The 24,557-nt window shown below is 42.6% G+C and overlaps 1 protein-coding gene and 1 long non-coding RNA gene across 2 annotated transcripts in view; one reads left to right on the forward strand and one right to left on the reverse strand.

The window, feature by feature from the left end:
• Positions 1 to 5,382: 5,382 nt before the first annotated feature.
• Positions 5,383 to 24,557, reverse strand: part of LOC125184873 (uncharacterized) — a 31,731-nt gene continuing 12,556 nt past the window's right edge. Inside the window, exons 2-3 of the long non-coding RNA XR_010825014.1 lie at positions 19,133 to 19,421; positions 5,383 to 8,340 (exon numbers count right to left, since the gene is read on the reverse strand). This is a non-coding gene — a long non-coding RNA (uncharacterized lncRNA). The remainder of the gene's footprint in view (positions 8,341 to 19,132; positions 19,422 to 24,557) is intronic.
• GALNT8 (polypeptide N-acetylgalactosaminyltransferase 8) overlaps positions 11,120 to 24,557 on the forward strand; it is a 35,352-nt gene continuing 21,914 nt past the window's right edge. Inside the window, exons 1-4 of the mRNA XM_066977379.1 lie at positions 11,120 to 11,955; positions 19,846 to 20,134; positions 21,744 to 21,910; positions 23,015 to 23,198. Of these exons, the coding sequence (XP_066833480.1) occupies positions 11,763 to 11,955; positions 19,846 to 20,134; positions 21,744 to 21,910; positions 23,015 to 23,198 (833 nt within the window). The 5' untranslated portion in view covers positions 11,120 to 11,762. The remainder of the gene's footprint in view (positions 11,956 to 19,845; positions 20,135 to 21,743; positions 21,911 to 23,014; positions 23,199 to 24,557) is intronic.

A 24,557-nucleotide genomic window follows, 5' to 3' on the forward strand; every position in this document is an offset into this window, starting at 1 on the left:
TGAGTTGGAGCAGGGCGTAGAGCTCAGCTGAGTGTCCATTTGAGGAGAACACATAGCAATACATGTTTGTTGGTTTACCCCTTGTGCTGCCAGTGCCTTGATTAGAATTTAGTCAGCTGGTAGTCAGTGCTACTGCTTTGCAAATGCTTTTGTAGGTTTCCCACCTCCACTGTAACTTTCTTGGCCAGTAGTTATCTCTGGGGCCGATAAGACTGATTGAAATTACATTAAATACTTTCCTTCAAAGTTTTCTGATTTGTAATTGTGTGTGTGTGTATGAGGGAGGGTGTGTTTGCTTTTAATTTATTTTAAATATATGCTTCATCTTTTCTAGTGTAATAAAAGAAAGTATGACCTACAAGGAGGAAGGGAGGAGACAGATTAATGTCTTCTGCAAAGCAGTTAGAAAAATAGGAGGTAAATTTTTTGGACAAGGTTTATCATGGCTGTATTTGTGTTCTGTTGTTCATCTTCCTATGCCACTGCTTCTTCCTCTGCCTGGAGGGGAAAAAAAAATACACGAGAGATGGGGAGGTTAAGAAAATCTTGGGCACCCGAACATTTCTATGTCAGTTGAAAGGTTCCTTCATAAAAATAGCTAAAAGTTTTGGATCAGCTCTGATGAACTGGGAGTTGGGAGTATGCTGAAAACAACATTGCTCAATTTTTGGTTGTGGAGACCAACCACATCGATTTTGAGCAACTATCAGATTTTGAGTGCTGCTTTAAAACCTGGGTGGACAAATACAGATAATTGGGGGTGGGGGGGAAGAAGCCACCAGATAAAAGAACCTCAGTGAGTACAGAACATATGGAGAACACACATGATAATATCCTTAATTTTAATTACAAAATGAGTGAATCCTGGCAGTGTTCAATCTCCTTATCGGCAGAACCTCTACATGTCTTCTTTCTGAGAGGAAAACATGATTCATACTGATGGAAGTTTCAATGCTAATTTGGATTTAAATGCAGCTGGAGAACCTTAAGGCTTGTAAACCAAATAATGTGATGATAAGTGTGCCCATTGATAGTGTGGGGACTTAAAGAGAAGTAATGCCTAACTGATTTTTGGCTTAATGCAGTTTTTTGTTATGATGTGCAAGAGAAGACTGGTGATGCATTAAGGACACGTGAAGATGTTTCTAAATTGGAAAGTTTGGGAAATACCTGTGAGGGTGAAAGCAATTGAATGAACATTCAAGACTTCAGGAATGTGGAAAAAAAAAGAATAAAAATGTCAATGAGTAAAAAATACAGCCCAGTCCAGTTTTGGGAGGAAAATCCCCAGCTATGAAGTGTGAGGGAATTTCTTAGAAATAAATATGTAGAATAGGTCTGAGGGTTATAGTGCATGGTGCACATGGGCCTACTTTGCAGATTAAAGGTTGGAAGCATGTTTTGGGATGGTGATGAAGGGCGTAATAGTGCTAATGACAATGACTGTTTAACCCAGTTAATGAGCTTTCATCCAGACTTACCATTCCCGAAGCCTATGGGTTTAAAATATTTCAGAAACAATAAGAAAGTGTGATTCACAGAATCCTTTCTTGGCTAGAATAGGATTTTTCCTTGGCTTGGACCATCTCTTTCTGCTCCAGTTCCAGTTGACTGTCCTTCCTCATGCTAGAAGCCTATTGGTGTTCATTGGAGCCTGCCCTGTAAGCTGCTCATTTTCTACCATGGAAGGTAAACGAGTTTGCTACAGATGGTGGCAGAAATGCTGCAGCCTTCAGTTGTATGGGTGTTTTGCTCAGTGTTTCCTTGTTAGCTGTGGAGGATGTCAAATGTGCTTACCAGCAAACTCCAGAAATTCTGCATCTTAGAAAGAATCCAATAATCTCCCTCTCTCCTTCAGTGTATCACAGTGGTACTGTGCTGCAATACAAGACCAGCACAGGATCATTATTTGACCCTGAAAGCAAGTGGAATAGTACAGCTCTTGCCGCCTCTCTCCTGTCCTCGCCCTGTATATCCAAGCCATGCCACTCCCATTACCCAAAATATATATTGTCCACACCTTTAAACACATGTTAAGTATTAAAAAAACAAAAAAAAAAACAAAAAAAAAAACAGTGTTCAATCACTTGTTAAAATACTATTGTACTATGCTTGTACTACTTGTCAAGATATTTCTAACCCTGTGCATTTACCTCTTTCACCCCATTTCCATTTTGTTGTGCTAAAAAGCAAGTCTGTACCTGCAGTCAGTGCTTTTGCAGAACATTAGCTGTATCTTTAACTTTGGTGTAGGTATTTAGGCTATCTGTATTACTTTGTTCATTTGCCTTGCCTAGACCCATCATGTGCAGTAGGTGCTTTTTTTTTTTTTTTACTTTGTTCCCTCTGATTGTCTTTTTTATGTCAGTAAAACATGCCGTGTAATAACTTTGGCATATTTCAGTTGTGATCTTGGTGGAGTTCACAGCAAGGAAGCTGTTAAATCCCTGTGTATGGTGGTGTGGGAACCTTGATCTGCTACACCTTTTCTTCCTGGCATTTTATGCTATAGTTAATTTGTTGGCCGTTGTTCATCTCCTGTAACACCGTCTACAGATTTCGCAAGAAAATCTGTATTCTCTTGCTAGCTTTTTTTTCTTTCCCAGGATGAATTTGTCATCTTTTCTAGCACTATTTGTGTCCTGAAGCCCCTCTTTATTTTTCTTCCTTGGATTTCCATAAAATTTTGACAAAAACATAATCTGTATGCTTAATAAAAATACTTCTATCTTTTTAAACAGTGTTTATGAAAAAAAGTAAAACTGGAATGATTTAAAAAACTAAAAATAAATAACCAAGCTAATAATCTAATTTGATGCTGGGATTCATATTTTGTGTCCAGCTTCAACTTGCTCCCCACCACAGAGATACTACTGCTGTGCTTAGGTGTCTCTGGATTTAGATGGCAGCTGAGCAGAATTTTTCAAGTTTGCCACTTCAGCCTTAAATTGGTTTTAGGTAGGAAAGAGAGATTTAGTTATCAGCTTGTGATGATCTCCAGGTCCCCAGTTTAGTTGCTGAGACTTGATTTCACTTAGTCTAGTCACTTCAGTTGTTGGCACCAGAGGCACACAGGCCCTCTCACCTGTGGTCTACAGTTGCTGGCATTTAGACATCCAAGGACACAAATGCACACAGGATAGAGAGACCCTCACTCTGAAAACAGAAGAAAAGGGACAGGGAAAGGTGCAAGCAAGACATTTATCACTGCTGGCTCCAGAGAGACCCTCACTGAGTGCTATGCTTAGACGGGGAGTTTGGTAACATCACAGGACACACTGGTATGTGTGTCTGTATCTTCATATTTATGAAGTGCTTTTTTTTTTCTTTTTTATTCTTTTTTTAGCTCCTGCAGTGAAAATCATAGAATCACAGAATGGTTTGGGTTGGAAGGGACCTTGAAGATTATCCAGTTTTAACATCCCAGCCATGGGCAGGGACACCTCCCACCAGACCAGGTTGCCCAAGGCCCCATCCAGCCTGGCCTTGAACACCTCCAGGGATGGGGCATTGCCCAGCTTCTCTGGGCAACCCGTTCCAGTGCCTCACCACCCTCATAGAATGGAATTTCATCCTAATATGTAATCTAAATCTCCTTTTAGTTTAAAGCCATTGCTTCTTGTCCTATCACTTCACTTTTTGACAAAAAGTCCCTTTCCAGCTTTCCTGTAGGCCCTCTTTAGTTACTGAAAGGCAGCTATAAAGTCTCCCCGGAGCCTTCTCTTCTCCAGGTTGAACAACCCCAACTCCCTCAGCCTGTCTTCCTAGGAGAGGTGCTCCAACCCCTTGATCATCCTTGTGACCCTCCTCTGGACTCCCTCTAATACTTCCATGTCTTTCTTATGTTGGGGGCCCCAGAGCTGAACGCAGTATTCCAGGTGGGGTCTCACAAGAGCAGAGTAGAGGAGAAGCATCATGTCCCTTGACCTGCTGGCCACACTTCTTTTGATGTAGCCAAGGACATGGTTGACTTTCTGGGCTGCAAGCCAGAAAAAAAAATCCAAAAATGGCTTTTGCAGTCTAATTTACTTTAGATTTATCTCAATATTCAATGACTTACTTCACTAATTATTGTATTAATTAATAAAAAACAAGTCAGCCACTGGTTGTCCAGAAATCTTGACGTCAAGCAGATAGATAAAGGACTGAGCCCGCAGTTTTGTCCTCCCCATGGGGAAAATTTCTGTGTGGAAAGTAGAATGTGTTTAGGAAAACAAAAAGACACATCAAAATGTTTTTTGTGGGTCCTGGTAGCTGGAAGACCTACTAACACCTTTCTGTTGTTTCTAGGTTCAGGGTTCTTCTAGCTGATGGTAATTGGAAATGTCTATGTTGTGACCAGAAACTCACCATATATGTATTTTAGGATTCAAATAATTTGTGAACTAGCTCAAACTGAATTGCAGGTATGTGGATGGTAATAACTGTTGTGGGGTGTTTTGCTTATCCTGCTATTTAGAGTTGTTTATTCCACATAATCATATTCTTATCATACACATATAATAGTAACTTAATTTTTTTCATTAGCACAGCTCTGCAGGGTTCTTTTCCAGGGCCTCTGTTCTTAATATTTCAAGAAAATCCTACTCATCTATACAACACTAACAGAACTCAAAGAATGATTTTTTTTTATTATTTTTTTAAGTCTGAGATTGATGGTACATTACACTGTTTTTCAGGAGATCTAAACGTGGGGAAAATGTACTTGCTAAATAAGGTCAGAAAGACTTTGCTGTGGAATACAGGCCACGTTTTAGTTGTTACTGTGTAGAAACAAGGCAGTTGTGATAGCTCAGTGTTGGGTGAGATCATAACTTGGAGTTACTACATTAAATTATTTCAGGCACTGAGTACCCCCAACTCATATATCATGCCTTGCCTTTAAATTGATGTTCTGGGTCTGGCTGGGATGGAGTTAACTTTCCCTGCAGCAGCCCATACAGTGCTGCGCGCTGCACTTGTAGCTAGAACAGCACTGGTATCACTCCAGTATTGTGTCTACTGCTGAGCAATACTGGCACTGCATCAGGACTCTCTCCAAACCCCCCAGAGCCAGCAGGCTGGGGGTTGGCAGGAGGTGGGGAGGGGACATCACCAGGGCAGCTGACCTAAACTGACCAAAGGGATATTCCATACCATGTGGTGTCACACTCAGCAATAAAAGGTGGGAAAGGGGAATGGGGGGGGGGGGGGGGGTGCTCTCGTGGTGGAAGTGTCTGTCCTCCTGAACAACCACTATGTGTATTGAGGCCCTGCTTCCCAGGATGTGGATGAATGTCGCTCATTCATGGGAAGTCACTTGATGGGAAGTAGAGAGTAACTGCTTTTCTCTCTCTGTGCTTCTGCACAGCCTTTGCTTTTTTTTTTTTTCTTTCATTTTTTTCCCTCTCCCTTTTCCCTTTAATTAAATCATCCTTATCTCAAACCTTGAGCTCTTTGTGTCATATTTTCTCCCCCTTCCTCTTTGAGGAGGGGGAGTGAGAGAGTGGCCATGGTGGAACTCAGCTGCCCACCTGAGTAAAACCACCACAACTGACTGCTTTGCAACTTAACTCACCAAAAGTATGAGGCTGTCATTTGACTAATGCTGTATGTAAGGTGAGATGCCATAGCTGTTTAAGATCACAAAACTTTATGATAGAAAGAAAAGGAAAAAATCAGATCCTATGGGAGGATACCGAGGAATGCAGAATGTTTTTGAACTGTGAAAAAAATCGCCTTTTTCATTCCCTGCGGTAAGGATCTTTCTAAAGCTCCAAGTGAGACATCCTTATGGAGAAGCTTATAGTCAGTTCTTCCTGGCCATTAGTGGCCTGTGGTGTCAGAGGACTTGAAATTGTGCCTATTTCTCACAAATACAACATGAAAGACCATTTGACGGACAATGGTAATTAGTGCTGAGCTGTGCCCTTTGTGGCAGAACTGTGAAGAGTCAAAAACCTCAACCAGGAAACGAACTCCATAGCTTCTTGGAACTGTTTGTCCTTTATCCCTCACTTTTTTCTTCCCCAGAGTTGTGTGAGTTTGAAAGTAATTACATTCTACATGTGGGCAGTTACATTTTTAACAGCAATCCCCCATTGATAGTTCAGAGGCAACAGAAGAATCAAAATAGAACTCCTTTGACTAAGTGAGACTCAACTTATTCAGGACTTTTGAAATGGCCCTGCTTTTTCTTCCCCAGTTTCACATTCCAGCATTACTGTGCTGTTGTATGTATCCTAAAGCCTTATGTAAGTCAGACGCTTATGACCTCTTCCTTTTAACAGAATTTTAATATTTCCAGAAGTGCCCAAGTGGTGTGAGAACCCAATTCCAATAGGAACTTCACTTATTTTGTAGGTGTTCAAGTAGTGCAAAGATATTGTGTTAGAATAGCTGAAAAATACAGAAAAGGTACAAAGTGTTTTCCTACATAGTATTTAAATTATATTTATTGAATGAAAGCAGACTTAAGCCCCATGATACAGAATTACCTTCTTATGTTTGAAGTACACAGAAGGATGTATGACTCAGTTCTTATGTTTTGTGATAAACTTTAAAAGAAGGAAGTGGTTGATGCAAGCACAGGTAAATAAGGAATTTTTGAACACCTTATTGGTATGGGACCTGTAAAAGACTGTGGTGGGATTTCTACACTGTTGTATTGGAGAGAAATTCCCGTGGTTTTGCTGAAGAAAAACTCACTGGTAAGTAGTCTGGGGAATGGAATGTGCAGTTCATATAGATAAGAGTGCTGTATAGCACGTATATATGTAGAGAGTGTGAAGAATGACATAAAAGATGAAATAATGCAATTTATGCAGTGCAAATAGGTAAATAATGTGCTATTATGTGATATCAACCTCTAATCCAATTGAAAACAATTTCAGTGCCTAATTTAAAGGGAGTAGGTTTGTAAAGTGTCATTACACTCTTTGAAATTAAATAAGGAAAATCAAATAAACCAACCAATAGAAATATATTAGCACACACTTTAACATTTATATGGAAAGATACAATTTGCTGTTATGAATATTATCATTATGCAGTCTGGATATGAAGGTGAGCTTACTAGTTAGGCATTCTCCAGCTAATTCAGCCATGTAATTCAAATGCAACATGCAAAATGGTGCTCTCTGAGGCTGCAGAGGCTGTCTAGTGGTAGCAAAGATCTTGTAGAAAAGCAGTAGTTATTGATGGCTTTCTGAAGACATATGGAAAAATCTTTCCTGTCCCACACCGTTACATCAGCTCTTAGAAACTATGACAGCTCACTGCTCCAGGACATTGAGAGACTTCTGGGAAGTTTTCTAGACCTGAAAGAAGCTGTTTTCAGCCAATGGATGGACTCAAAGTAACTCATAGAATTATATAATATCTGAGTTGGAAGGGACCTACAAGGACCATTGAGTCCAACTCCTGGGTTCCCAAAGTCTGTACATATATCCAGGGTTGCCACTTCCCAGGTGCAGAATCTGGCACTTGCTCTTGTTAAACTCCATATTGTTGCTGATTGCCAAGCTCTCTAATTTGTCCAGATCTCTCTGCAAGGCCTCATCATCCTTGATGGAGTCAACAGCTCCACCTAATTTGGTATCATCCACGAACTTGCTCAAAAAAACTTCAAGTCCTTCATCCAAATTGTTTATGAAAACACTGAAGAGGACTGAAGTGGGAACCCCATTAGTGACTGGCTGCCAGCCTCATGTAACCCCATTTACAAGAACCCTCTGGGCCTGACCTGTCAGCCAATTGTTCACCCATCTTATTATGCTTTTATCTAACTGTATTCTGGTCATTTTGTCCTGAAGGACACTGTGAGAGACAGTATCGAAAGCTTTACTGAAAACCAGAAAGATTACATCAATTGGCTTCCTTTGGTCAACTAGTTGGGTAATCTTGTAAAAGGAAATTAAGTTTGTCAGACATAACATTCCCCTAGTGAACCCATGTTGGCTCTGACCAATGACTGCGTTGTCCTTCAGGTGTTTTTCAGTAACTCCCAGAATAATCTTCTCCATAATTTTACTAGGCACCGAAGTGAGACTGACAGGCCTATAATTGCCAGGATCTTCTTTCTTGCCCTTCTTGAAAACTGGGACCGCATTTGCCAGCTTCCAGTCAACTGGGACATCTCTGGATTCCCAAGACCATTGAAAAATGATTGAGAGGAGTCCTGTGATGACATCAGACAGCTCTCTGAGTACTCTGAGATGAATTCCATCAGGCCCCATGGACTTATATGCATCCAGGTGGAGCAGCAAATCCCGCACAAGTCTGGGGTTAACTGGGAGTTTATCATTTTCACAGTCATGGTCCTCCAACTCAGGGCAGCTGGGGTCCCAGGGCCCATCACTCCTGTTGAAGACAGAGGTGAAAAATGCATTAAATGTCTCTGCTTTGTATATGGCCCTGTTGTTTAGGTGACCATCCTCATCGAGTATCGGACCAATGTTTGCTCTGGTCTTCCTTTTCCCACTAAAATACTTTAAAAACCTTTTTTTATTGTCCCCCACACTGCTGGCCACCTTCAGCTCTAACTGAGCTTTGGCTGCCTGGATTCTTTCTCTCTACAAAGGTGAGCAGCATCCCTGTAGCCCTCCCATGTGTGGTGGTTTTACCTTGCTAGGCAGCTGACCTCCACCACAACCGCTCTCTCACTCCCCCTCCTTAGAAGAGGAGGGGAAGAAGTAAAGGAAAGAACAACTCATGGGATGAGATAAGGATGATTTAATTAAAAGGAAAAATAATTATTAAGGAAAGATTATTATTAATTAAACAATTTAACTAAAGGGAAAAAAGGGAAAGGGGAAAAGGGAGGGGAAAAAGAAAAAAAAAAAAGGCTGTATGGAAGTGCAGAGGAAAGAAATTACTCTCTACTTCCCACTAATGAGCGATGCTAGACCACATCTTTGAAGCAGAGCCTCAACGCACATAGCTGTTGTTTGGGAGGACAGACGTTTTCGCAACAAGAGCCTACCCCTCCCCTCTTCTTCCTTTTCCCACTTTTTATTGCTGAGTGTGACATCATATGGTATGAAATATCCCTTTGGTTGGTTTAGGTCAGCTATCCTGGTGATGTTCCTTTCTCACTTTTTGCCCAGCCCCCGGGAGGGTTAGAGAGAGTCCTGATGCTGTGCCAGCACTGCTCAGCAGCAGACACAACACTGGTGTGATACCAGTGCTGTTCTAGCTGCAAGTGCAGAGCACAGCACTGTATGGGCTGCTACAGGGAAAGTTAATATCCCAGCCAGGCCCAGTACACCATGTTGTCCAACCTCGCTTCCAGTGGCCATCACTTTTTTTTTCTGCCTAAGGTCATGAAGATCTCCGCTCAGCCAAACCAGCCTTCTGTCTTTCCAGCTTGACTTCCGACATCTTGGAATTGCCTGTTCCTATGCTTTTAGGAGGTGGTGCTTAAAAACCAACCAGCACTGATGTACCCCTTTATTTTCACGTCCCTTGATCCTTATCCAGAGGCTCTCAACCCCATTGTCGCCGACTGCAAGCTCTGTACAGTCCAGTGCCTACGTTATATTGAGTGCCATCCCCCTGCCTCACCTGCCCTGCCTGTCCCTTCTGAAGAGCCTGTAACCATCCATAAAAACACACCAGCCACAGGCTTCTTCCCACCGTGTTTTGCTTGTACAACGATGTTGTAGCTCTGGGACTGGGCCAAGGCTTCTAGCTCCTCTTGTTTTTTTTCTCATGCTTTGTGCATTTGTATAGAAACATTTAAGATCTGCTTCGCTGGACCCAGCTCCTCATGGGGCAGACTGAACGGTCTTACTATCACACAGTCCCTCAATTTTTGGCATGCAGTCCCACAGTTTATCACTGGTGGGGCCTGTTTTTGTCCCTTTCCGCCTTCAAATCTAGTTTAAAGCCCTATCAATCAGCCATGTTAACTCCTGGGCAAAAATCCTTTTTCCCCCTCTGAGAAAGGTGCTCCCTATCGGGAGCCAGTATGCTCGTGTTATGTAGACCTTCCTATGATCAAGAAACCCAAAACAGCATCGGTGGCACCAGCCTCAGAACCACATCTTCTGGGTCTGCCTGTTCCTTTCAGTGTTGATCCCCACTACTGGAAGGATGGAGGAAAATACTACCTGTGTATCTTTTATTTCAACCAATAGACCCAAAGCCCTGAAGTCCCTTTTGATCACTGTTGGACTTTTCTTTGCTATCTCATATCTGCCAACGTGAAATAAACAATAAGGGGTAATAATCAGAGGGCTGTACCAAGTGAGTGACTTTCCGCGTGATGTCTCTTACCCGAGCCCCAGGGAGACAGCAGAGTTCCCTATCCCTATGGGTTGGGGTCTGGACAACAAATTGGGCCCTCTGTTACCTTCAGAAGAGAGTCCCCTATGACTATAACCCTTCTTTTTTTTTTTTTTTCTTTTCTTCGTGGGGGTTGTTGTGGTGTAGGGCATATGTTGACTTGCCCTGGGCAACTTCCCTAACGTGGATGGCCCTTTGTCCACATCACTTGCCTGCCCATCCAGTTCCCAGTTCCAGAGCCTCATAACTGTTGCATAGGGGCACCTGGGAAGGTGACATATGCAGCAGGGGGATTCGCCTGCTGTGCTGAACAGGAACCTGCTTTTGACTTCCCCCTGTCTCTTAGATCCCCTTCCTCTGCCTGGTGGCAAAGGGGTATGGGAAACTTAATTTCTTGCGTAGTGACTGGCTGAGGAGCCTTTCTCAGGGATGGCAGAGTTCTACCCTACTAGTCAATCTCCTTCTCTGACTTCATGATGCTCCTCAGCCTGCCCACCTCCTCCCGAAGCTCTGCCACCTAGCAAAGCAGTTCTTCAACCTGGACACACCTCCCACAGATGTGCTCACTGCTGCCATCCTGTGCTGACATAAGAGAAAGGCACACTTGGCAGCCTGGCACCTGGGTGGCAGCGTGTTTCCCCCCCAGCTCTGTCTGGGAGGCTACATTGGATGTGGTGGGTGCCAAACTCCAAGAGGCCGTTGCCTTCTGCTGGGTGGATACCATCTCTCCCTGGTTGGGCTGGCCAAGCTTCAGCACCTTCCCTGCTCACCCTGCCTGTATCAGCTGCTGTGCCAACTGCCACGCCACACCCTGTTTGCCTGCTCTGTTCACATGGACTCGGTCACCTCTCCTTGCTTGGAAGATAGTCACAAAAGCAGCTGCTTGCATTTCTGATGGATCTCAGAGGATTATTGCTTTTTCTGTAAAGAAGAGAGCAAGCTATAGCTAATGTCCTGAACTGATTCTGATTCCTCTGCTGAAAATCATCTCTTTTTTTGGTGAATTGGCTACATATGAAAAAATTCAGCTGGAGAATTTGTATGCCATCCAGGTGTACACATGCTAATCTCATAGTGTTCTTTAGTTATATATAACATTTCTAGCTGATATTGACCAGGAAATATTGAAGTGGCTCATATTTTATTCCAGAGTTCCTTGTGTGATCATGTGCTTTGTTGCACAACAGACTTTGACATATATGCAACAGCCCTGTTCAGACAGCATCCTTCCTGGAAAGCACTCAGTGAACTGCGTTCTTTCTCTGACAGCGATAATGTGTACAGTTGCATAAGAGCATGAACGAGAGAACACCTTTAAGCTGTACTTTACATCAGTTCTGTGACTCATTAGACTCGGTTAATTACTTCTGAGCAGTCCTTGTTTCTATTTGACTGAGAGGCATTTGAAACAGGAAATCTAAGAGGAAGACTCAGAGCAGACCTGGAACCAGGTACAAACTTCCACCAGCAGAACGCAGAGTTTCTGTACACTTACAATGGCACCGTGGAGAAGACCGCATAAAGTTGCACTGTTAATCATGAATGCAGGTTTTGTGTGTTATCTTGTGCACTTACTGCAAGATCAAAGAAAGGGAAAGCATGATTCCTTGGAAGTTAATCCTCGATCTCTAAATGGAAATCTTATCCTTGAGAGACTGGATCGTTTGGACTGGAACATTTATAACCTATGTAAGTAAAATGCTATGCTGCTTAACTTTTTTAGAGTTAGGTATCTAGATTTTCTGAAGGACAGAATAATAGTTAACAGCGCTAATATTTACTTGGATTTCCCTGGACATTAAAATTTTTCTTTCTTGCAATCTTGAAAAAGATGTGATAGTTTCTCAACTTACATGCAACACATTAAAGTCTTTCACAGTCATCACTGTGTTCTTTATTTTTGCATATTAGAAAGTTTCTTGCCCTGAAGTATTAAGCAGTTTTAAGGCAATTGTACCAGTATACTAATCTCAAGTGGTTATTAAGCCTTTCATTATTTTGTTTGCCATAAAAATTTAGTTTCAAGAAAAATAGGAACTGCTCCATTCCCTCAGCCTCTGCTGTGTGGGTGAGATACAAAGGTACTTGTGACCAGCACTGTCTTTTTCCTCCATCCAGCTTTAGCATATACAGACTAGAGTTGCTGTGAGGAAAATAGGTAGATGAACTTTACATCGCCTGGTCAATTGAAGTGTATTTCAAAGCAGCATTTGCTAAAATTTATTTCTCACTTATAGTATTGCAGTGCAAGACCAACAGCATCCCAGCTGATGTTCTTATACACGAGGGATATTAATTGATGATGGCCTCTTCTTTCTCACAGCAGGGTTTGTGAATTTTGAAGAACTCTGTTTTCAGATATTTGTTGTTGGACTGTTGGGAGGTGGGCACTACAGAGCCATCTGAATGACAGCTTGTAGTAGGTTAAGTTTGTCTGGCTTCTATGTGCCCACTCAGCTGCTCTCACTCTACCTCAGCAAGACAGGGAGGCAATAGGAAGGAAAAAGCTCATGAATCAAGACAAGAACAGTGAGATAACTCACTAATTACCATCATGGGCAAAACACACTCAGCAAAAGGGAAATTAATGTAATGTATTGCCTACTAACAACAGTGAGAAACTAAAAGCAAACAAAAAACCAACTCTTTCATCCATCCTCTTCTCCCTCATCCCCCGGGTGGTGCAGGGAAATGGGGAATGGGGGCTGCCCTGACACTTCGTATCCACTGCTCCTTCACGGTCACTCTCTTCTGCTCCAACGTGGGGTCCCTGACCTTGGGGGTCTCCAGGGTTGTTTCTCCTGCATTTTCTCACTCCTCTCTCCCAGCTGCTGCTCTGCAGCATTTTTCCCTTTCTTAACTATGCTTTCACAGAAGTGCAACCAGCACTTATTTGCCAAGCTTTGGCCAGCAGCAGGCCCCTTTCAGAGCCAGCAAGAACCAGCTGACATGGCGCCAGCTCCTGGTCTCTTGTCACAGAAGCTTCCTTTACAGCCTCCTCCACTACTAAAACCTTGTCAAGTTTACCCAGTTCAGGGCTGAAGATTTCGGATCTCTATTTTCTTTGGACTACTTTTGATTTCCTACTTTTTTGATTTAATTTGAATCTCATTGTAGTCTTAAGCTGAAGAAAACAAGAAAACCTTGAAGAATACAGGGAAACTGGTAGCCTTTAGTAAGCAGAAGCAAGAGAGAGAAGAGATGAAAGCTAGAAAACAGGAAGGAGGAAAACAACTAAAGAAAGATTCCGGACTGATGTATGGTAACCTTTTGCCCATTACAGGGCATACATTAATAAATGCCATACATTATTTGAGTAGTCGAGGACGGCTGCCTCGGAGCCGGAGCAGCCGCAGCACCCGACCATGTGTTATGGGGGGATCTTGGGCCCTTGCTTCACCAGGGGCAGCCCAGGACAGCCCCTGCCCTGTCGCAGTCAGGCAGAGGGAGGGGAACAAAAAGATGAGGAGGGTTGGAAGTGAGTCCCAGTTCGGCACTGCAGGCAATCCCCCTCCCTACCTACCTTGCTTCCCCAGGTGCACCTCTGTAATAGGTTTGAGGCCCTGGATCTCGAAGAAGATGTAGGCAAGGATGTGGTGGAAGGCCTGCCTACGAGGTCACACAGGAAGAGGCAGTTGACACCGCGCCTCAAGACTGCATCCGAAAAGAAAGAAAGAGGGTAACTGTAGTAGGAGATTCCCTTCTGAGAGAAACAGAGGGCCCGATATGCAGAGTTGACCCTCATTGAAGGGAAGTCTGTAGTCTCACTGGAGCCCAGATCTGGGATATCACCAGGACACTCCCCAGCCTGGTTTGCTCAACAGACTACTACCCGCTGCTGATCTTCCAGATAGGTGGGGAGGAAGCTGCGTCCCATTGTCTGAGGGGAATGAAGAAAGACTTCAAGGCCTTGGGACGGTTGGTGAAAGAGTTTGGAGCACAAGTCATTTTCCCTTCCCTCCTTCCTTTCTGGGGTGATGACATGGGATGGAATAGAAGGATCCAGTCCATAAATGGTTGGCTATGTGACGGGTGCTACAGGCAGGGCTTTGGGTTCTTTGATAATGGCTGGTTTTATAAGACACCAGGCCTGGCAATAATACGTGGGAAAGGTTTATCTCACAGGCGCAAAAGGGTTCCAGGACAGGAATTAGCAGGGCTCATTTGGAAAGCTTTAAACTAGATCTGAAGGGGGAGAGGGTTGCAGCTGGGCTTGCACCAGTGGGGCAGCGCTCTAGCAGTGGTGAAGACCTGGAAACCTCCCATACACCTAGGGTGAAATCAGCATGCTCAGCTCACTCCCTGAAGTGCCTGTACACCAATGCACGTAGCATGGGGAATAAGCAAATGGGATTAGAAATCCATGTTCGGTCAGGAGACTATGATCTAGTGGCAATTACAGACATGGTGGGACAGCTCACATGACTGGAATGTGGTCATTATGGGTATGTCCTTCTCAAGAAAGACAGGCCAGCAAGGCGAGGTGGCAGAGTTGCTCTTTACAGGAAAGGGGGGATGTCCACTGGGGGATGAGGAGCAAGTTGAGAGTCTGTGGGTGAGAATTAAGGGACAGGCTGGCATGGGTGATACTGTTGTGGGTGTCTGTTACAGGCCACCAGATCAGGATGAGGAAGTTGACGAGGCCTTGTACGGGCAGCTGATAGCAGCATCACGATCACAGTTCCTGGTTATTGTGGGGGGTTTCAACTACCCTGACATTTGCTGGAAGGCCTACTCAGCCAGCCATCCGCAGTCCAGGAGGTTCCTTCAGTGTATTGATGATAACTTCCTGATGCAAATGGGGGATATGCCAATTAGAAGAGGAGTGCTGCTGGATCTTGTCCTCACTAACAAGAAGGGACTGGTGGAAGCGGTGAAGGTTGAGGGCAGCCTTGGTTGCAGCGACCATGAGATGGTGGAGTTTAGTATCTCATGTGGCAGGAACAGAGTACCAAGCAGAATTGCAACCCTGGACTTCAGTAAGTCTGACTTTGGCCTTTTCAAGCATTTGTTAGGGGAAATCCCATGGGACAAGGTACTTGGAAGGAAAAGGAGCCCAAGATAGCTGGTTAGCGTTCAAGGACTGCTTCTTCCAAGCTCAAGAACAGAGCATCTCAACAGGTAAGAAAGAGAACCAGGAGACCTGCATGGTTAAACAGGGAATTGCTTGGCAAACTCAAGTGGAAGAGGAGAGTCTACAGATCATAGAAGGAGGGGTTGGCCACTTGGGAGGAATATAAGGCTGTTGTCAGAGAACGTGAGGAGGCAACTAGGAAAGCTAAGGCCTCCTTAGAATTAAACCGTGCAAGAGGGGTCAGGGACAACAGAAAGAGCTTCTTCAAATATATTGCAGATAAAACTAATACTAGAGGCAATTTAGGCCCACTAATGAATGAGGTGGGTACCCTGCTGACAGAAGATAAAGAGAAGGTGGAGTTACTGAATGCCTTCTTTGTCTATAATGCCAGAGGCTCTCCTGAGGAGCCCCATACCCCTGAGGCCCCAGATGCCGGAATAAAGGAGGAGTTTGCCTTGGTTGATGAGGGCTGGGTTAAGGACCAATTAAGCAAGCTGGACATCCATAAGTCCATGGATCCTGATGGGATGCATCCGCAGGTGCTGAGGGACTTAGTGGAAGTCTTTGCTAGACCACTCTCCATCATCTTTGGTAACTCATGGGCATCAGGAGAGGTGCCTGAGGACTGGAGGAAAGCAAATGTCACTCCAGTCTTCAAAAAGGGCAAGAAAGAGGACCCGAGTAACCATAGACCGGTCAGCCTCACCTTCATCCCTGGAAAAGGGATGGAACAACTTATCTTGGCATTGTCTCTAGTCATATCAAGGGTAAAAGGGTCATTAGGGGCAGTCAACATGGCTTCACCAACAGGAAGTTGTGCTTGACCAACCTGATAGCCTTTTATGAGGATATAACTGGGTGGATAGATGATGAAAAGGCAGTGGACGTGGTGTATCTTGATTTCAGTAAAGCCTTTGACACCGTCTCCCACAGCATCCTCGCAGCTAAACTGAGGAAGTGTGGTGTGGGTGATCGGGTAGTGAGGTGGACTGTAAACTGTCTGGAGGGAGGAAGCCAGAGGGTTGTGGTTAATGGGACGGAGCTGAGTTGGAGTCCTGTATCTAGTGGAGTCCCTCAAGGGTCAGTACTGGGACCAGTGTTGTTCAGTATATTCATCAATGACTTGGATGAGAGAATGGAGTGTGTTGCCTGCAAGTTTGCTGATGACACTAAACTGGGAGGAGTGGCTGACACGCCAGAAGGCTGTGCTGCGATCCAGTGGGACATCGACATGTTGGAGAATTGGTAGGGGAGAAATTCAATGAAATATAATAAGGGCAAGTGTAGAGTCCTGCATCTGGGCAAGAACAACCCCAGATAGCAGTATAAGTTGGGGACTGCCCTGCTGGAAAGCAGTGAAGGGGAGAGGGACCTGGGGGTCCTGATGGACAGTGGGATGACCATGAGCCAGCACTGTGCCCTTGTGGCCAAAAAGGCCAATGGCATCCTGGGGTGTATCAGGATGGTTGCGGTTAGTAGGTCGAGAGGTTCTCCTCCCCCTCTACTCTGCCCTAGTGAGACCACATCTAGAATACTGTGTACAGTTCTGGGCCCCTCAGTTCAGGAAGGACAGGGAACTGCTTGAGAGAGTCTAGTGCAGAGCCACAAGGACAACTAAGGGAGTGGAGCATCTCCCTTACGAGGAAAGGCTGAGGGAGCTGGGTCTCTAGCTTGGAGAAGAGGAGACTGAGGGGTGACCTTATTAACATTTACAAATATGTAAAGGGCAAGTGTCAGGAGGATGGAGCTGGGCTCTTCTCGGTGACACCCAATGATAGGACAAGGGGCAATGGGCGCAAGCTTGAACATAGTAAGTTCTGCTTAAGTATGAGCCAAAACTTTTTTATGGTGAGGGTGACAGAACACTGGAAAAGGCTGCCCAGGGGAGTTGTGGAGTTTCTTTCTCTGGAGACTTTCAAAACCCAGCTGGATGCGTTCCTGTGTGAAGTGATTTAGGTGTTCCTGTTCTGGCAGGGGGATTGGACTAGATGATCTTTCAAGGTCCCTTCCAATCCCTAACATTCTGCGATTAATGGTTGTTAACATATTCAAAACCGCACATCAAAATGCAAATATATGGAAATGTGGAATTTGGTGTCATTGTCCTCAACACCCCCCCCCCCCAAAAAAAGTATCAAAAGTAGCCAGAAATACAGTTTCACAAGTTATCTGTGCATAAATAACAGTGATTCAAGTCAGAGGTGTGCTTGCTTTGCAGATCACCAAGCACCTGATTCTGCAGAATTATTTAATTAACTATGTAATTAAAAGAAACTTAGAATGTCCCAGTCATCAAGCCTGAAACTAGCTGTTTCAAATGGTACATGGGGCACCTTTGAACTTAATGAGGAAAGTGTCACATACAGCTTGGTCAGCTTTAATATCCCATATCCCAAACATTAATATCCCATAATGCCATGTTATTGTTGACACATCTTGCAGCTGTTCTTATGGACACCAATAGTTACATATATATTTTTTTAGATGATTTTAGAGCCATTTGAAAGAATTGAACTGAAGCCTTCACTTCAACACTTAGCCACAGAACCACAGATTAATTGAGGTTGGAATGCACCTCTGGAGATGGTCTAGTTTAATTCCCATGCTCAAAGCATGATTAGCTAGAGCAGGCTGCCCAGGACATTGTCCAGTCAAGGTTTGAAATTTCCAAGGAAGGAGACTTGGAAACCTGTCTAGATTACCCATTCTCATTTTCAGTCACTCTAGCAGGCAAAAAAAGTATTTCAGAAATGTTTAAATGGAATTCCATGTATTTCAGTTTGTGCCCACTTCCTCTTGTCCTTTCACTGCATACTAAGAGAAGACTGACTTTGTCTTTGTTAGTCCCTTGCATCAAATATTTATATTCATCAAGTCAGCCAAGCCTTCTCTTCTCCAGCTTCTCCTTGTAATACAGATGCTCTAGTCTTTTAGTCATCTTAGTGGTTCCTTGTAGGATTTGTTCCAGTGTGTCCATGTCTCTCTTGTTTTGGAAATCCCAGTACTGAATACAGCCCTACACATGTGGTCTCATCAGTCCTGAGTAGAGGGAAAAATCACCTCCTTTGTCTTCAAAATCAGTATGGTATAAACAACTGGACTTAGATAAGAACCTTGTTATGGATTTTTTATACATTAATATAAGCCAAGCATAATTTCATAAAAATGGTTTGGACCTCATTAAAAAAGTTATGCATTTTTCCTACTTCCAGATTTCTCGAACACTATCACTTCAGTGTATCTTGCTCTGTGTTTGTGTAGAATCTGATGCAGGATATGTAGAATGTAATGTTTCAAAAATGATCTCATGTAGAAGGGAGGGTCTGATGCTACTCTCATGTGAATATCATTTTAGCTGTAACTTCATGGATCACTTCACCTATAGCACCGTGAGTAGAATTTGGCTTATTTATAATGGGGTGGTGGTTTCACATTGGTAGGAAGCTCAGCACCACCATGCAGCTCACTCTCACTCCACCTCCTCAGAAGGACAGGGGGAGAAAATATGATCAAAAAAGACCCTCGTGGGTTGTGATATGGACACAGAGATAAGTCACTGATTACCGTCATGGGCAAAACACACTCAGCAAAAGGGAAAATAATGCAATGTATTGCCTACTAATAACAGAGCAGGGATAACTAAAACCAAACTACAAACACCTTCCACCCCATACACCCTCTTCTACAACCTCCCCCAGAGCAAGGCAGGGGAATGGAGAATGGGGTCTGCAGTCAGTCCATAAAGCTTTGTATGGAAAGTGTTATGGACTTCCCTCCTTCTTTACTGACCTTTGTGTCTTCAGGGTTGTTTCTCTTGCATTTTCTCACTCCTCTCTCCCAGCTGCTGTTGTGCAGCAGTTTTTCCCTTTCTTAAATTTGATCTCACTGAGGTGCAACCATCATTGAGCTGAGCTCACTGATTCAGCTCTGGCCAGTAGCGGGTCTCTTTTGTAGCCAGCTGGAACTTGCTTTTATCTAACATGGGGCAGCTTCTGGACTCTTCTCACAGAAGACACCCCAGTAGCCCTCCACTACCAAAACCTTGCCATGTAAGCACAGTACATTTTACCTCTTCCATCTGTAAAAAACATATTTAAAAATTATGATTAATATATGCATTCATCACACACTTCACAGAAATCAACAAAAATAATTCTCCACACCAAAGTGAACATAGCATCATCACAACACCAGCAGAGGTGGACAAGTACACACAGTCTACCTCTTGTCCCTTTACCATATTACAATACAAATTCACCACCGTTATTACACTCTTTGGCAATGTCCTGTCTATGGTTTGCCCGTTAAACTCTCCCAGTTACTGTCCTTACCTCAAGTTCCTTACAAACTACATGTTGGTAGCCAGAAGGGGCTGTGCTGCTTTACCACCAGTAGGTTTAACTAGTTTAACACTGCTACCAAAACCTTGCCGTGTAAACTCAATACAAATGGACAGTGTTCTCAACTGCTGTTATAATCACTCCTCTTTCATTTTCTATCAGCTAAATCATTGGAGGAGGTCCATGAAAAAGTAAAACAAATAGAACATGACCAGAAGCTGCAAAATATCTCCAGGACTGAAGTACACCAAGCTGATAATATGAAAGAGGAAAAGAAGATAGTACATCATTTGCTGTACCCAGACTCAGATCTGTTCAAACGCTGGGGTGCAGATTTAAGTGAAGAGGAGCAAACTGTTGCACAGGAGCTGTTCTTAAAATATGGGTATAATGTATATATCAGTGATCATCTGCCTCTGGACCGACCTATCACAGACACCAGATCTCCCAGGTACAGTATAAGCCCTCTCAACATTCACAAGGTGACACGAAATTAAGGAGAAAAGAATCTGCATTGCTTTGGTATAAGTTATTATAAGGTATTTTTCTAGAAGTTAATTGGTTCTTGAACTCAATAAATAATATATATTTTAAGCAGACCAGTGGTACTATGGGAGCTGGTGTAAGTAACCATTGGAAACCTTATTAGGAATGAGTATCTGTTCAAAAAGGAAACACATTTTTCTGCATCGTATGATAACATACATGATTTGTTGCAAAATATAATATTAAACTTTACTGGAGTTAACTGGTATAAATATGGAAGAATGTCACAAATATACTGAAAGCCTACATCTTAGTACCTATAGATCCTTGTATGAAATCTGACAGAGAATTTCAAATAATGTGGCATGTAAAATGGGTTGCAAACTGGGCCTGAGTTAGCCATGTCATGTTGTTGTTTAAAAGGGAGTTGTCTTACTGGCAGCCCTCTGGAAGATTTCAAGAGCAGGTTAGCCTAACAGCCACCAGTAATGACATAGACAGGAATGATCCTGTCATGAGGTTAACGGGGTTCCCCTCTAAGCTCCTGTGTAAGAGAAGGACAAATCCCTTTTCTCAAGGTGAATAGTGCCACTGGTTCCTGATCCTGTTGCTTGCAGCTGGTTCCATCTAGGGCGGACTGTTGCCTTTGATTGTGGGTGTCCTCTGAGTCTTGCATCAAGCCTTAACTCTGATGCATAGTGTCAGTTTTACATGTGTTTTTCACTTAATAGTGGTTGAAGTAGTGTGAGGATTGTGTGGTAGCTTCTAAAGTGAGTTTTGGGGGACTTTCTGTGCAGTGTCTCTTGGAGTACTCAGGTTGTGGATGTGTGGAATTGCATAAGGGAAAAAAGCTGCCATGTAAGTGGTGGAGAGAAGGACAAGGGAGCCAGGCCTCATTCAATGTTGTGCCAACCACAGATCTTTTTGAGGCAGCCCCAAGCAGCCCCAAGCTGAACAATGCTCACCCTGCTTGGGGATTGTTCTGGGGAGAATTAGCTCGAACAACCACTGCAAAGGTGTGCTACAGCAAAGCAAGCTCATGATTGGTCTGTGCGGTCCTAAAATCAGGTGCAGTGTCTAGTACTCTTCTGTTTAGCTAGGAAGACATACTTGTGAAGACCTCCTTTTGAAGATGTTTTTCACCCAGGTTCTTGTACTAATGGATAGTAAAGCTAAAGAAACTGCAACAAAAATGCATGATTACCACTTCAGAGGTCTCGTTAGAGCACGAGCCTGACTCTCAGAGGACTGTATTACATAACTACACAGATCATGCAGACTGTGTTTCTCCACAGAAACATCTCCAGCATCTTAAAAGGACTTTGTGTTACTCTCATGAACATGTTTTTAAGGGGATGGAACAATCAGCTTGAGAATACAGATATGCTCTATTGTTTGCTCTAGAGGGAATGAGCAGTTAGCACTATGTGGCTGAAACAAATAATGAATCTTGGATTTGGGCCTTCCTTTTTTCACTCTTATGGTTTAAGTCCAATATCGCAGGTCTGACTTCTTGCAGCTGTCTTTCTCTGATTTTCTTCAGAAACTGTGTTAAAATTGTTCTTCTATTACAGCTGTAAAAAGAGGATATATCCCAAAGATCTTCCAACAATTAGTGTTGTACTTATATTTATGAATGAAGCACTGTCAATCATCTTACGTGCAATTACCAGTATAATTAATCGAACACCTGCTCATTTATTGAAAGAAATTATCCTGGTAGATGATTACAGTTCAAATGGTAAGTGACCCAGGGAAGGCAGGAATCTTGCAAATCTATTGCGTCAAATGAATGTTGGTGGCCGTTAGTATACACACAGGGTAGACTGCTCAAAATTAAGACACAAATTGAGTATGTGAGAAAAAACATACCTCCTTAGTAGCCTGGAAAATGTCAGCTAATAAGGAACAGCATGATGCTCTGCAAGTGTTTGAAAAAGGTTAAAAATTGAAGTTAAAAATTTATTATCGTGGGCTCATAAGCCAAATTACGAAACTAAGAATATGCTAAAAAAGCTATTTCTGTAGGCATCTGAAATAACTCCTTGAAGAGTGGTATACTGAGTTGTGGAAAATAGTCCTAAGGGAAGCAGAGGATGCATCATTGCTCTTAAAATTGATTTGAGCAAAGCATTGTAAGATTATCTGTAAGAAATAGTTATGCCCCTTGTCTTAGGGGTACTTTTTCCTCCTTGCCTAATGAGTTGTGTGTAATTTCTCAATTTTAAGATTTGTAACTGCTAGAAAAACATGTCAGTTTGGGTGCAGCAAGAATTCAAATGAATTTCAAAAACAATGGTAAGAGGTTCCAAATTTTCCATCCCTTTTCTCTAATGCTATTTTTTTTTTTCCTTTTGGTAAAGGAGTTGGCATGCCTACAGCTCTTGTAGGACCATTTCACATTTTCACGACTTGTTTATTTTCTCTTTTCCTTTCCACAAGCAATACGATACACACATAAGTTACTGCACCAAGACAGCTAATTGCTTGCTTTTATAGCATGTGTCTAAAGTAAAGTTTGTACATACTGATGCATTTGTGTAAAATTTAGAAACCGTATAATACCACTCTATGTAAATTAAATTTAGGTACATAATCATACTCCTAGAACGAAAGCTGCATTTTCAAATGAGCCTCTTGAAATTATTAGTTATTGAATTATTGAAATAATTATTATAATTATTACCTGAATAATTCTACCTATTCTACTGTAAAGAACAAATCAGTTTTCCATCTAGAACTGTGAGAAGCTAAAAAGCTGTTACATACATGATCTCCATTTCTAAATATTGATGACCTCTACTATTATTTTTAAAAATCATTAAAATGTCTGGGATGTTTTTAGATGATCTGAAAGGACCTTTGGAAACACAGATAAAAAATTACAATGCAAAACATCCTGGACTGCTGAAAATTGTCAGACATGAGAAAAGACAAGGACTAACACAAGCCCGGATTTCTGGCTGGGAGGCATCAACGGCAGATGTTGTTGCAATTTTGGATGCCCATATTGAAGTGAACATGGCTTGGTAAGACTACTAAGAGCGAGGGGTTTCTGACATGGGGAGATAGAGGTGGACAAAGAGTTCAAGTGTGCAGCTGGGACAAACGTCTGTGTATGGCTCTCTTTTCTGGTCTGCCACATGTTAATTAACAGCCAACAAGTCATTTATTTTTGAGAGGGAGGGAAATATAATTGTTTGAATTAAATAGCAAAACAGATATCTAACATATCTGTAATTTGTCTAGTGAAAAGCAAGAGAGAAATGCTTACTTTCTGTGTATATTCATTATATTTCTAGGACAAAAGACTTAATTCAGTGAAATAATCTAAGTCTGATGCAGGTTATTTTGTTCCGGTGCCAGTAGCTTTGACATTTTATAAGCATATTAGAGAACCATAATACCCAGTGACTTTAAATTGGTTTGATTCCTATTCCAGCTTTTTAGATAGTTTGTTTACTGTTGCCTGTAAATTTAATAGTGCATCACACAGTTCTATAGGTCTGCTTTTGCAATGAGCGACAGAACAGGTGGCTGATGATGGATATTTACATTCTGTTAGGTAATGAATTATATGGTGCTGTTTTGTGTCAAATCTCTTTGTATTCTCTCCACTCTGGGTTGTTGAATTTACTGGCTGACTCTTGTCCATGTTGCCTCATTTCCTGGTAAAAAGCTTTTTCTCTGAGTCCTTCATGGGCCAAAATGACTCTGGTCCAGATCTTTGTTTCTCCCTTGATAACATGGTAACTGATATTCTCTATTTCTTACGGTCTTAAAGGTAATATTGAAGGCCTCTAGTCATGGCTTTAAGAACTCTTTTGGACAAGTTGGGGTGCAAGAGTATGGAGGGAAAGATAAGGTCAGTTCTTCCAGGTCTAGCAGTAATTGGGGCCCAGCAAAAAGACTGTCTCTTTGTCAGATTACAACAGTCTCTGACCAGGTTCTTTTAGATACTACACATGAGATGTGTTTAATGTTTTAATTCTAAATTTACTTATTTGAACATTTTTGGCCTTACAGAGAATTTTGTTTAGAAAAGTGATACTGCACTATACTGAAGTCACAACACAAGCATAATATAGCAATTTCAATTGAACTTCAAATTCGATTTCAGTTGAATCACAATATGAACATGATTCACATTACTGATCCCTATATGCCCACCATCAAGATGCTAGATGTCCCCATCTGCTTGGAAAGAATGCATGTGTTGAAGCCAACTCAAGTCAGCTACTCTCTTCAAAGTTAATTTTGCTAGGTGTTCAATTTTCACCTTCGATGTTGGGCTGAGCCTGGCTCGGGAAGATAATACTTTCTACTGTTATTTTAGGAAGGAGATGTACATAACCAGTTGCCCCACTCTACTGGTACTGCTATTTATC

This window comes from Anser cygnoides, chromosome 1 (genome assembly GCF_040182565.1).
Source record: "Anser cygnoides isolate HZ-2024a breed goose chromosome 1, Taihu_goose_T2T_genome, whole genome shotgun sequence".
Taxonomy (NCBI): Eukaryota; Metazoa; Chordata; class Aves; order Anseriformes; family Anatidae; genus Anser; species Anser cygnoides.